This window comes from Typopeltis vanoorti, chromosome 14 (genome assembly GCF_054136105.1).
Source record: "Typopeltis vanoorti isolate ZY-2024b chromosome 14, IOZ_Tvanoo_1.0, whole genome shotgun sequence".
Taxonomy (NCBI): Eukaryota; Metazoa; Arthropoda; class Arachnida; order Uropygi; family Thelyphonidae; genus Typopeltis; species Typopeltis vanoorti.
Window position 1 is genome coordinate 31,898,593 of NC_143562.1, and position 14,780 is coordinate 31,913,372.

At 34.1% G+C, this 14,780-nt stretch overlaps 2 protein-coding genes across 4 annotated transcripts in view; one reads left to right on the forward strand and one right to left on the reverse strand.

Moving 5' to 3' along the window:
- Nucleotides 1-239: 239 nt before the first annotated feature.
- LOC150099343 (cytoplasmic dynein 2 intermediate chain 2-like) lies at nucleotides 240-3,326 on the forward strand. The gene has a single exon (XM_090403886.1). It carries the CDS (start codon nucleotides 450-452, stop codon nucleotides 1,935-1,937), a length of 1,488 nt encoding a protein of 495 aa, XP_090260012.1. The 5' UTR covers nucleotides 240-449; the 3' UTR covers nucleotides 1,938-3,326.
- A 2,545-nt stretch (nucleotides 3,327-5,871) lies between these two features.
- LOC150099344 (coiled-coil domain-containing protein 86) overlaps nucleotides 5,872-14,780 on the reverse strand; it is a 30,685-nt gene continuing 21,776 nt past the window's right edge. For 2 of the 3 annotated variants that reach the window (XM_090404160.1, XM_090404161.1), the window contains exon 2: nucleotides 5,872-6,267. In XM_090404160.1, the coding sequence (XP_090260286.1) occupies nucleotides 5,915-6,267 (353 nt within the window). In that variant the 3' untranslated portion in view covers nucleotides 5,872-5,914. Of the gene's footprint in view, nucleotides 6,268-11,747; nucleotides 11,938-14,780 lie in introns of all 3 variants that reach the window. The other variant, XR_016549387.1, reaches the window with a different exon arrangement.

Here is a 14,780-nt window from a genome sequence, read left to right on the forward strand (position 1 = left end):
AGTGATAGTAAATGATATACTGGTGTCCAAAGCTAAGGACGAACTGCATACCAGATTTAGGAGAAAGAAAAAAAAACAGTGATGACTTCAAAACCACAAAATACCTAACACTTAATAAACTTCAAGTACATTTGCTTGTGTGGCGCTGATGGATGGTAGCGCATGTCTAAGAGCTTGCGGATTTGTATCATCACCGGCGTTCCTCAAGAGGATCGTTGACGTAATGTTTGTTGAGAGTTTTTACATGACACTGAAGTATTACTTAAATCAGAAGTTTTTATTAATCAGATCGCTCTGAAGGTTTTTATTTTGCTTTTCGATTGTGAGCCAAATGAAATATTTCTTCGAAAAATTTATATGTACAGGTTTTACATTACATATACAGCGAAAACATTACCGTGAATAGGTCGATAAATCAGCGGTCGCTCAAGTTTCCTTTAATTCCCGAAATGTTTACAATTGTGAGCAACGAAACTGTTAGTTTTCCCTCAAGTTGGAAAAAAGAAAAAACGTCAACAACTAATTCCTCTCAAACTGAACCAGTAGCAACAGAAGATCATGAATGCCAGTTTCCACACAAGGAAGAAGTCGAGATACAAACAGACGTAAGTGAAAAACGTATTATGCTGGATGCCAATTATGATCCGTCATCGCTGGCTGCTTTTTTACGTAAGGTGGAACCAGAAATATGCAAGGCGTTAGATAGAAATGCACGCAGCCACGCTTTTGATCGCTATAAACTTTTATCTGATGTGGACAACTCGACCACTGTGCTACAGCATTCGTTACTGTGTAGGCCATTTAGTACGAAGTTTCAATGTCAGGATATTTCGTGGAATTCAACTGGAAGCGTTCTTGCTGTGGCATATGGTGCTGATAATCATGAAGACTGGTGTGAACATAATTCATCAGTTGCTGTATGGAATCTTAACCGCAAAGATTTTAAATCGCAGAAACCAAATTCAGTAATAGAGACTGACTGCTGTTTAACAGCAGTTGCATTCCACCCAGAATTTCCTGCTGTGTTACTTGGAGGAAAATTCAGCGGAGAAATAGTGCTCTGGAACATAGGACAAGATGATGATATGCTTATGGCAAGTACAAGTTCCAATCTAGAGTCCCACAGAGAGCCAATTTCTTGTTTATCCTGGATTGATCTCAAAGGTGAAAGTAAATATAAGTTTGTTAGTAGCAGCCTTGATGGTAAGATTCTGGTGTGGAAGTTAAATGAAAATACTCATATTTTGGAACTCATTGATGCATTTATACTGCTAGCAGATCAACTACCAAGAAGCCTTGGGGTTAAAAGTGTTTATCAGAATTCTGAAATTGGAGTGACTTCCATATCATTCAACTGTGAAGACTCATCAATCTTCATTATTGGAACTGAGGGAGGTGCAGTTTTTCAGTGCTCGCTAAATTCTCAGGTATCAGCAAACTATTCACTCAGTAGTTCTGTGATATACAAATCTCCCGTGGCAATGAATTTTGCCCAGCACCATGGCTTCATTTCATCTGTTTGTTTTTCACCCTTTAGTCGTAATATTTTTCTTTCATGCAGTACTGATGGAGAATTACGTATTTACAGCTTACTTCAACCCAAACCAGTGCTCACCTTTCATTCTTTACGTGGTTTTCAAAGAGCTCAGTGGTCACCAGTACGCCCATTAATAATAGCGGCAGTATGCAGTGATGGAGAACTGCAAATTTTTGACCTAAAAATTAGCAAAACAGTTCCTATTTCAACATTTCCACCACAAGGGAAAACAACAGGATGTGCACTTCAGTTTGATAATCAAAATTCTGAACTTTTGGCTACAGGTCTTGGTAATGGTACTACACAAATATGGAAGTTATCTTTACCTCTTATAAAATCCTTTGGAAAAGAAAATGAAATTTTGAAAGAACTTTCAAGTTTCTTTCCTGAATCAATGTGAGAAAGACAGCTTCATATTTCAGTATTTTGCATCCAGGATTGCCTATGATCAATACATATATATTCAATACCCATGCACAGTTTTCTCCCCATTTAGATGCATGCATGAGATAAACTAGTTACACCATAATGAAAAAATTAAGACTGTGTAAACTTATGCCAGCCAGTGAATTCAGCATTAGTGTTTTCTTTGCAATCTTTTATAGTCATTCCAAACTGCATGCATTATATTAATAGTGACAAAAGTGCAGTAAGCAGCAATTTTGCTCATTTTCACTTGCATTCATTCTTATTCTTGGTGCATTCCTAGCAATATGCACATGAACTTGAAATTTATAGCAAAATGTACTTCTTGGGACTTCCTTAATGGTATGACTGCAACCATAAGTGATATGCTTACAAAGACATTGCGTGTGCATGCACATGCACACACACACACACACACACACACACACACACACACACACACACACACACACACACACACACACACACAAAAAAACTTGTATACCAATTAACAATAAACGGGGGGGGGGGGGTAACAAAATTGCATTGAAAGTTATAGTTGGTTGTAATTTTTGGGTATGATTAAATAAATGTTACTCAGAATTTTATTTTTTTTTTTCAAATAGCATTTTATTAGAAAAAAATTTTTAACTGTATTTATCTTCCTACTAAATACAGTTTGCAGGGAAATCTAACCACAGCCAACCAAGGCACTTGACAGGCTATGTGGTTATACTTAGCCCTAACAGGCTGTGGGTTCAAATCCTACAGTGGACATGGATGTTCTGCAAATGTATTCAAGTGATTGATGAATTTTATTCATTACCTAATATGTGACTACCATCATGCTTATTGGAGGCCTGAAGGGTCTTGAAAAAAGTTCCATGTTTGGTCTATAGAGAAAAGTTTCCAGGTTCCCTTGCAGCACATATGAATTATTTTACATTAAGGCTATTCTTATTCTAAAAAATTTTTTTATTTATAGTAGTTGAGTAGGATCCCTTATGGATGAATCTTCTTTGTGAAAGTCTTAATAATATACAGCAGCTGATATGATATCTAGCCACTCATTATTCAATGCAAATTAATAACCAGTCATCTAAGTCACCCAAACTAGGAGCTGAGAGCTTATTATTGAATAACAGTAGAGAATGTCAGTAATATCCTATCAAATTGTTATACTCATAAATTTTTCATTCAATAAGAAAGAAAATGTTTCATGAAAGCAGAATTTTCTGCTATGATAAAATTATTAGGATGTATGAATACCTGGATATACCCTGTCCATGTAACATCCGAATAATTTTGCAATTTCTTTTCCCAATTTCTAGAAGCATATCCATGTTAAGAATATATATATATAAGATTTATGATTTTGACTTTATGGCTGGTCACAAGAAATGAAATAAAATGGCATATTTTTAAGCTAAATAATTATTTTATTAAGCAGATACTTATACGCACAGCTGTGAAATTTAATATTTTCCTTGTAAAATATCTGAAATCCTGACATTACAATATGAAGATAAAACAATTTTTGTCATTTTTTTTAAATTTGATATATTAATATTAACATTTCAAAGTTAAATGAAAGATGAATGAGTTTCCCCCAATGTTTTCTCCCTGTTTAAAGTGAAAAAAAAAAATGCACTTTGATATTTTATTGATCTCTGGATATAGAAAGAAAATGGATGTTCATGCCAGATAATAAATTGGCAGCATGAATGAGCTGTTCAAAGATGTAAAAAAATCTAGTGGGCTGAGAAATTAAGACTACAGATTGATATGTTTTACAACTACAAAAGGAATTATCTTAGCTGATTACTGATGTCAGAATATATAGCAATGTCTTGCTGCTCTGCCATCCAAAAGAAATGTCCACATTTTCTATAATGTTTTACTTTATTGCACTTTGAACAGCTTGCTCGAACCACCCACTTCACTTGGCATAAGACATCTTTTTGTATTTAGAGGCCATTTTTTTTTTATGCTGCCCCCACTCATGAAAAGTTATGTGCAGACCTATAGTACATTTTGTACAGTGGATGGGCTAAGGATTTTCTTTTTCCGTTTTTTATCAATTTTATATATTTTTTTCGTGAACATTCTGGAGGGACCAGCAGAAATCACATAATGCAGCTTTTACTTCTGGTGAACAGGAGAGATACTGTGTTCAGAATGACAATTTTCAGTATAATGCTGCCATGTGTGGAAACAAACAGGGAAACACATTAAGGACTCTCATTTATTCTGTAAATACAAAGAGCCAGAGTCTAGTTCTGCAAACCCTGGGCTTGGAATGAGAGATCCATCATCATCCTTATAATGCAAAGACCATTTATGATAAGTCACTTTGTATGATATTTAAGGGCTTAAAGATCAAAACAATTCAATGTTTTTCTGACATAAACATGGTCAGGAAGAAAAGTGCCATGTTTGGACACTCAATCAATTTTGTCACCCATCAGAAAAAAAAAAGTTATGAAAATTAAGCACCACTGTAGTGCAATTTGGAAGAACAACAGGACACTGCAACCTACAACTGGAATCCTTATCGTGTCACAAGAAGAATCTTTGAGTTTTTTCAACTGAAGGTGAAGCTAATTTCATATGGAAGTAGTAGATTGTTTTTCTCTTGGAAACCCAGGTTTTTCATTCTGCTTATAAGCAAACTGATCATGAGAATGGATGCAATTTACAGACAAAAAATACTATTGGTGGTGGTGGGCAGTAGATGGTATTGTGTGTAGTTGGAGAATTAAATAAGGAAGATGGCAACTTACATGTAGTGGAGTTGTCACATACTAATAGTAAAAAACAGATTAATGATTTCAGACCAAAATATGTCAAGTGAACAAATACTGATAACTTCAATTTGCACCCATGTTTTTTTTTTTTTTTTTCTGTTACTTCATTTCAGAAGATAATTATCTACAAGATATAATCATCTTGCAAGAATTAACATGTGGAACACATAACTTCAACATGTGGAAGGATGTTTATTACCATGAAATTAAACACAATTTGTAACACTATTTTCAACATTCAGTCACTTCTAAACTGAATCATGCTGTGAACAATTTTTTGCTTTTAAAGTGTGTGTACGTGCACATGCATGTGCTCACGACAGAAAAACAAACATTACATTATTCCATCATAAGCTGAATACAGCATTACAGTCTGCTTTTAAGTATCAACAAGCATTTTATTACTTTGTAAGGAAAAAAAAAAGGCTTTGTACTCAAATTTTTTGAACCAAATCAATATGAAAGTTTTAGTGAAATTTTATAAAAAATGTCTTGGACATTTACAAAATACTATAACTTCATTGAAACGAAACAATGCATAGAGCAAAGGTTTATAGGTTAAATGTGATAAATAAATGGCCTTACTACACCTTCAAAAACTAATTCAAATGTTGAAAAAATGATCAAATGGTGAGAAAAGTCACTCTGGAACATGAGCAGAGAAAATTTTAGATTAATACTGATAGAAAATAATTTTGTGCAAGGATAGGATTTATTTCTTTCCATGAGATAAGTTTTCTCTCCTAGAAACTCTTGTTTTTATCATCCCACAAAACAGGCAAACTGGCCTCATAGCCTTAGTTGGTTATGGATAATTTTTGGCAAAAAAAAAAAATAATAAAAATGTTAAAGCAATTACCACTTGCCTAATGTAACTCTCGTGTACTTTTTTTGTGTTCCTCCTTTTGAATCTATACATTTGAACAGACTAAGTACTTTTTATTTAGCTTTTTACACACACATACAGAGAGAGAGAGAGAGATTTGAATGTGCTTAAAAAATTATTTAGCAATGTTTGAAATGTGCATGTGTGTAAAGCTAAAGGATTACAGCACTGGAAATACATTTTAGCTGGACAGCTGAAACCTTAAATGCATGTCTAATTAAATAAGCCAGAAAATATATCTTTAAATGAATATTTATTTGAAAAACCTTACAGTAATAATTAATTTGTGTCAGCTTTACGAATGTATCGCAATTTCTTTTTTGACATTCGTTTTATTTTGGCTGTATTCCTAATGACTTGAACTACTTCTGCTTTTCGTTCATTTTCTTCTTTTTGTCTTAATTTTAATCGGCGTCTTTCTTTTCGTTCTGCAATTTCTCTGTCCTTTGTAGCCTTCAATTCTGATGCCACTGAAAGCAAAAGTTTTCGTTCCATTCGCTGTTTTGTTTTTTGTGTCCATGAAGATTTTAAAGTTTTGTCTTGTTTCATACTGGAAAATTTCTTTTTTTCACTCTTCCAGACACGGCCTGATTTTGGATTGCCTCTTATTATTTGAGTGGTTTCTAAAGACACTTAAAAAATAATCAGGTATTTTAATATGAAAAGCATGAAACTAAAATTCTAAAAAGATACTTTTCTATCAAATTTATTTATCTTTGAATCAGTTAATACAAAAACTTGAATTTTCACAGTACTGATAAAACATAACCGAAACAGAAAATGCAAAATATTTTCTTATTCTTTCCATTTAGACAATTATGGATTGTGAAACAAATTCCCATTAATATGAACTAGCTGATTAATCAAAAAAATATATTTTTAAACATGTAACAGAAATATTCTGTTAAATGTTAAAAGGGAGAAAAGAGTAATAATAACCTTTACACTAGTTTTTTTTTATTATTTTTTATTTTATTTTATTTTATTTTTTTAAGAATCTCGAGTTGTTCCTGAGATGGAGCGAACTGGCTTTCTTAAACACAAAACTAAACTTTCATAATTTATAAAATGTCATATAAAAGGAAAACTGCAATATGAAGCAAGTATAAAACAACCTGCTAAAAATCTAAATGAAAAGAAAAAAAATTGCAGAATAATTTTTTTAAATTTTTTTATTCAGTGTTTCAAATTTTTCTGCAGGCGTTTTTCTTTTCTATTTTTAAAGCTAGTAAAGGTTTGTTTCATACAAATTCTTTTTTGCAGTATTTTGCATGTTACACAAAATTTACAATTTATATTTTAGCTCTCAAAGTTCACCTGATTTATTTGGTCTCCTTTTTAAACTGTAACCTTCTATTAATAAATCTTCTAAAAAGTAATGCTTTAAATGCAAAGCTTGCAACAACCGCAGTTATCTGTTCTGTTTCATAAACAACACACCAAATTCTTAAACATGTGCAGATAATTTACTATTATTCTTTTCCTTCTTTTTAAATTGCAGAAAACTACTGGAGGAAAGTATGGCATCTACTGCATACTGAATTTGAATCTATAACAACTACTCCAGTGTATAGGATGTGTGACTAGATCTAAACATTTGTCAATTTGAAAGCACTAGTTTTGTCTGATAGCTGATGATAAGTAAACCTGAGCCCAGTTAGTGCTTGGGTTTACTTATCATAAACCAAGCACTAAGCTTGGTTTACGATAAGTCAGGCAATTTCTTTTGCCCACTATGACATTCAGGCACTATAGGTTTCACAAACTTTCATTCATGTGTAGGTGTGAGCAGCTCTTGCTGAAATTGTGTTTTATAGTTGTTCTGGTTTTTTTTTTTACTCTAGAAATCTTTGCATCACTTCAGCATAATACTCACCACTCTTAAAGTTGATACAATTTAGTAATTATTTTTAGAAAACATATTTGGCAACACAACATCAGTTGATTTGGCTTTCAACTGTTTTGGCCATGAATAAGTAAACCATGACAGTTTATCCTAATGGCTTCTACTTCACATCAGATAGCCTCAAACTCATTGCTGCACACAGAACATTATTACTATGATAACTAGAGCCATACTTATGCACAGGTGCACAAGGCTCTAGTTGGGGGGATGCCCAAAAACTTAAGGCAAATTTAAGGGCCCCAGAGCATTCTAGCACCTCAGGCATGCCCACCTTGGGAAAAGTGTGTGGCCTTGATGAAAGCAATATGCTTTCCCAAGTTTGTATCCTAACTGGACTCAAATCATCTGATATTATTAGCAGTACAACCTCCTCCCCTATCTCTTTTGTCCTCTCTGAAAATATACCTACCCTTTACACTTGATTACAATTACTATATCTGACTTTGAGAGCCAGGTTTTACTAATGCTGACAATCTTAGGCTACAACATATTCACGAAGGCAATAAACTCAACCTGTTTGTTCCTGATATTCCTTGCATTTTCATGCACTTACATGTGCAGTCTGCTTAGCCCTAGTTGGGCAGCTTTTTATTTTCTGTTCCCAACATTCTAAATCTAAACCAAGCACATACAGGGTCCACCTCTTAACCAGATTCATAACCATTGCTCAGTGACATTTACATTGGTTGTACTTACACAAATAATATCACCATTTCTCTCAAAATGACCCACTTTCCCTGACTGTATTAGGTCTCACTATAGTAAACAATTTCCCCAAATTCCTGATGCCAATTCCATTTTTAAGTTCAAGCTATTCCTCTTATACAAGTCCTGTTTTTACCATCAGACTCATTCCACACATCAAATAAATCACACTCATTTCTTCTACACAGCCTGCACATTGAATCATTTACTACTGAAGACCTCCTTAATTCAGTAGGAGTAGTATATCTTGGCAACAGACATAAGATTTTCATTCTTCTCATTCTTTCTTGCTTTTTCTAGCAGTTTTTTCATATCCTATCTCATACTGTATTTATCACTACTTAAACCATTTGTTCTTATGAGCAGTACCATCTTTTATTTTTCTTTTCTGTTTTTCAGTTGCACTTATCACAGCCTTAATTTTTACTCCCAGAAAGCTCCAAGTAGTGACTCAGTCATCAAGCACAAATTTAATGAGTGAATGGTTATACCATATTATTACTCACTGATATCTTACTAACTTTATGTGGCTCCCACCCACAATGGGTTGTAAACTTATAGTATGTTGATATTGTGGATGGACTAAAGATTGTTTTTATATTTTTATTAATTTTTACCTGGTCGAGAAACCCTGCTCTAGAGACCAAACATGGATCTTTTTTTTCAAGCCACTTCAGGTCTCCAATAGTAGGGTGGTGGTTTCACACCAGGCAATGAAAATCATCTACTACCTGAAGACCAATCACGATATATCCATTTCCACAGTGGGATTCAAACCTGCAGCCTGCTGACTGGAGAGTGGATACACCAACCACTTGGCCAACCAGGATGGCAGTTTAAATACATTGACTTGTCATGTAGAAATCTGTCAATGGCTTTGGAAAATCTTGACATCAACATATTTCACTCCCTTGTCCAGCACTTCTGTCATTACCTACTGCAATAAATATGTAATATGCTAAAACCCAATCTCGCCATAACAAACCCATGCTGATCTCTATAAAAAATCCTACCTGGTCATCTATAAAACTATGTGCCACAGCAAAAGTGACCTGCAGTTTGAAGCCAACAGCTTTAGCACCTGCTCTCCCACTCCTTGTGCAGTGGAGTTATTTTTCCTCATCACTGCATTGTTTCTGTTCACTTACTCTGATTTTTATGCAATAACCAGCATAAAATACCTTAATGTAAACCTCATTAAATATCTTGAATATATATCATCCATAGGGTTATCTGACTGGCACTTCCAATATTATCCTCCCATAATTGTTCTTTCCTTTTAGTATATATATTGAAAGAACTCTCTGGGATTTTTCCCAACCTAACTGATTGGGAAAAGCTGTCTCCTAACCTAAAAGCTTGGGAGACAGCTTAATCCATTCATTCAAATTATCTCCTCTTATGTATCCTCCAAGATGCAATTGCAAAGTCTGAATTTATACCCTTGGTTATATTTAACATAACATTCCATGATTACACATTTCTTACCAAAACAAGCATTACTTGCGCTGCACTATTTCTAAGCCATGATTACTATTATCATTATTCAGTATTTCCATGAGTCATAAAATTCATTGCAAGACTTGCTACCCACAACACATACAAGCTGTTATCCACATACTGTTCTTTAAACTCATGTATTGACAATGCCCACTGCCAACTTGTTCCATTCAGAGCCTTCAATAGCAAAGTTGGTATCAATGATGTCCATTGGCCTGGAAAAAAACCTATGTCTGAATCCCCCTAGGATGCAAAGAACCTTTACATCGAAGTCTCTCATTATAATTGTTCAGCACGCACTCATTGTGCTAATCTTCATTGTATCCACACCTTCTTCTGGACCCCCCAGGTCCAGAAGATGATGTGGATACAATGAAGATATATTGTTGGCAGTGACCAACAATATATTTGTCCTATTGGCCTCTATCACACAACAGACAGCCTCAAATGAACCATTTCCATCAGATCTATGATCTTCCTCTACTTCTATTTTTATTGGTTGAAGTTCTTCAGCTATCATTAAAAAAACCCTTCCTCCTGCCCTATTTCCTCTATCTTCTATGTGATATGCTGCCAAATGCCTTTGCAAAGTCCAGCAGTATCAGGTTGAGCTGACCAATGACAAAATCTCTTCTCCTTTATTTCTGATACTTTGGGCATTCATGTACTACCTGCCCATTCAGATTCGAAACATGGGAAACTACACCCATTTTCACAATCATTCCTGCATTCATACTTATCTATCCCAGGGATAGCTATTTCCACATAGTTATTTCTGCACTCATATGTCCCAAGGGTGGCTAGACACATGCTTGATTGCTTCACCCCTAATAATATCTCTAGTTTCCCCGATTTTGCACTCTCAATGAACAACACTTTCTCCAAGCCTTTAACTCCAAAACCATTTAAGTGCAGTCCATCAAGCATATACAGACCCTTACATCCATCAAATTCACTCCACACATCTATAAACTGCACACCATTCCTCCTGCACAATCTTGTCACTGACTCATTGGCAATAATGGCCCTTCTCAATTCTGTCGTATCATACCGAGGCAGCAGACTCACGATCTTTACTTTCTTACTCTTAATTTTTGCTTCTCCTAACAACTCTTTTCTGTATTCTCTGATTGCATATTCTCAATTTTCAAATCAATATGTGCCTGCCAAAACAATTACCTCCTTTCTTCTGCAAACTTAAAGCTTCACTAATATTCTTTATCTTCACACCTGGAAAACATGCTTTCGTCACTTTCTCATTAAGTATATCTCTTATCATTGAATCCCCATACAATACTATCTCTTTTCTCCCAGTTTCTTGCACTTTTATGCTTTTCTCATTTGCTCTTTCTTTCATTCTCCATCCTTCTGTACTACATGCGAATTTTCTCCAGTTGCTCGAGCTCATGTTTTATCATGTGAAGGAGTCCACATAAATGTGCAATTTCTTTCTGCACTAGCATCTCATCATTCACATTATTACTATGAACCACTTCCTTCAAACTCTCATTTATATTTCATGCACTATCATTAACTGCTTCTGCTACATTCTCTGCAACACCTCCAAAATCTTGCCTTATATCCATAATATCAGTCACTTTATTCTTTCACTCCTAACATGATTTGCATTTATTGTACTCGCATAACATTTCTGACAAATATTCTCTCCAATCTCGTTCTCTTCACAATCATTCCTGCACTCATACTTACCTATCCCAGAAGTACCTATTTCCACAAAGTCTTTCCTGCACTCATTCATCCCAGGGTGGCTAGATGTGCTTGATTGCTATCCCTAATATCTCTAGTTTCCCATTTTAGCAAAAAGCTATCTAAAATTTTTCTAGGTTAATTTTTTTCATTCATTTGCAGAATAAAGTTTTCAATGAAACAGTAAGATATTTATGCTTAAGAGCAGTGGTGGTGGTGGTGGAGGGAGGGACTAGTAATGGGTAAATATGATAGTATTATAAGTAACAATGAAACAAAATTACAGTAACTCACCTCAATATTTTATTGAATCACTCTTCAGAAAAATGTTATGGATGACATTTGTTTTTTCAGTAACAATTTCCTAAGCTACTTGATAACTGTAGACGCCTGTCAACCAATTTTTGTTAAAATTAATTTGTTGATGTGTGATTTTATACTTGAAGGCATGCTACTGCCGTACTCATGGTAACACACCTGAGAACTAACATAAAGAGAATAGGAAATGTTACATGCAAAGAACTTATTAACTCACTTTAATATTTTATTGAATCACTCCTCTTCAGAAAAATATAGATGACATTTGTTTTTGAATAACAATTTCCTAAGTTACTCAATAACTGTCATGTCATCAATTTTTTTTTGGTTAAAATTATTCATATGACCAGCCATTTAATCCATTGATATTGTGTGATACTACTGCTGTATAACATAAATATGTCATGTTATAAAACCTGATAACTAACATAGAAAAATAAAAAATTTAAAAAAAAGAGAGAGAAAATGTTACATGCAAAGAATGCAAAAAACATTTTTCAAAGATCAAGGAGGGAGAAAATTAGTTTTTTCATATGTTTCTTACAGATACAGCAATCCCTAGATTAATGCACCTCCGATTAGTGTGTTTTTGAGTAATGTCGTTTTTTTTTCTATACCCAAATTCAATTAATGCACCTATATACATCTTACATTACGGATTTTAAAAATTTTCTATCTATACTGTTTTTATGGCTGACTATTGATGGATGAAATAATTTAGTTACCGATTTAAAACATTTTACAAAGTTATTTTTTAATGGCATACTACATTATTTCTATGTACACTATGTTCCAAATTTACTACCAAAATTTGTTGTCTGCTAATCATAGCATTTTGATGATCATATCTCGTGCCTCCTTTGCAATTGTTTTCCTTACGTTTTTTTATTTTTAAGGATTTTCCCAACCTTTCATCATGTGTAAAAGAATTAGTGAGCAAAAAAGTGGAAGTGTGAAAATGATTTGAGAAGTAATCTCATTGGAAGAAAAACTTGAAATAATAAAGAAAAATGAACAAGGCAAGTCCAGAGCAAAGATAGAACAAGAATGAATTCACACAAAAATGGGTGAATCAATCAACTATAATCAACTTGCCTTTCTCTTTGAATACAAAGAGAAAGGCAAGGCTGCTTCAAGTTCACCATGCATGCACTTGAAATCAAAATACTATAATCATTGAATTAGAGAGACTTCTTTCTACATGGATCGAAGCTTGTAACCAAAAACGAATCCCGCTAGCAGCACTGACCTTATTAAATCAAAAACATTAAGTCTCTTTGCAACCTTGAAAGAAAGGGCTATCAGTGATGGAAAAGAAGAATTCCACGCTGATGCTGGGTGATTTGAGCATTTCAAAAAGAGAAATAGCTTACATAATGTTCTAATAACAGGCAAAGCTGCAATTGCAGATAAGGAGGTGGCTGCAAATTATCCAGAGATTTTGAAGAAATTATGGAAAAAGGGGCTATTGTGACCAACAAATATTTAATGTCGATGAAACAGGCCTTTTTTTTTTTTTTTGTTTTTGGAAGTGAATGCCTTCCAAGACTTTTCTGGCCAAATCAGAGAAATCTCAGCATAGTTATGAAGTCACAAAGTCGAATTAAATCTCATTCTGAGAAACTGAGCGATTCCGACCTGCTAAATTTCGATGCACAGCGGGAAAATCCTGAAGAATATGAAGAAAATTGAATCACTGACAAGCCCAAAGAGATTTCATAGAAATAATTTGAAAATATTTTTTGTACAATCGAAGTTTTTAAGCAGGAATGCTTAGAGGTTGACCCTAATGAAGAGAGAAGCAGTAGAATTTGCAGAAGTAGTACAAGAGGCAATAGGGCCATACCACAGTTGTATGAAAAAAAGAAACAGAATGCCTGCCAAACTATGATAGCTCAATTCTTTGTTAAGAAGTAGAATAATAAATTTATATTCTGAATATGTTTTATTGTCTTTCAGCTTCATGGTTTTCTTTTAACTAAGACTTGAGATATTACCCTAATTCTTGTATAAAAAAATTAAGGGTCAAAAAAGAAATTATTTGAGGAACAAATTATACTTTTTCCCACAAGTTATTATATTCGATTAGTGCATTTTCGATTAATGTGCCTGTTTTAAAGAACGCATTAGGTGCATTAATTGAGGGATTGCTGTATTTTCAGTTTTTTTTTTTTTTTTCCTCTCCCAGAAACTCAAGTTTTTCTTATAGCACAGACAAATCAATCAGAGAACATACACAATTAACAGACAAAAATACTATAAGTGGATTGGTAAGGCATAGACAGTGGGTTGTGTGATTTAGAGTGCTCTTGCAATGCATTCTTGGAGGTATCACATACTGATATTTAATAATGATATCTCCAGAAACTATTTAATCAAATTCAGCAGACTGGAGTTATTTATGCAAAAGAGTGTTATTCTATATTATTTTTTTTTGAATATATAAAGTCTTCAAAAAAGAACATAATGGGTTAAAGTTGAAATCAAGTCCTGCGTTATTGACATTTTTCTTTTCCAATTCCAGCACTGATGGCCACAGCAAAGTTTCTTCCCACACTACCAAGAACTACTCACTCCATACCACTTCAAGTTGTCTAGCAGAAAGAAACCAGAAAAATCCTGGAGAAAAAAAAGTTGGAAGCAGAGCAACTATTTTAGCTACAACCAAATTCTCTTATCACCACCAACGCTTTCAAACTCTGGATTGCCATCACATACTGTTCTCTCAGTAGCTGCTTAAATTCAATTTCCTTTCCCCACACACTCTTTCTTTCTCCAACATCATGGTCCAATATCCCCACAATTGGTCTTACATAAGAATTACTTGGCTTGAGTTCATCAAGCTAATGTGTCAATGCATGCCATCTCTCCCTTTATACTTCTAAGCCTATAGCAGCAACCAAGTATATGTAGGCAGTCCCTGACTTTATGAGTTAATTTGTTCCTAGCGCAAGCTTGTAGAGTGGGAATTTATTTTCCATAAACTTAATTTTAAAAACAGGAGTAACA

Coding starts and splice junctions, on each gene's coding strand:
- LOC150099343 (XM_090403886.1), top strand. CDS start 450: ATGTTTACAATTGTGAGCAACGAAACTGTTAGTTTTCCCTCAAGTTGG.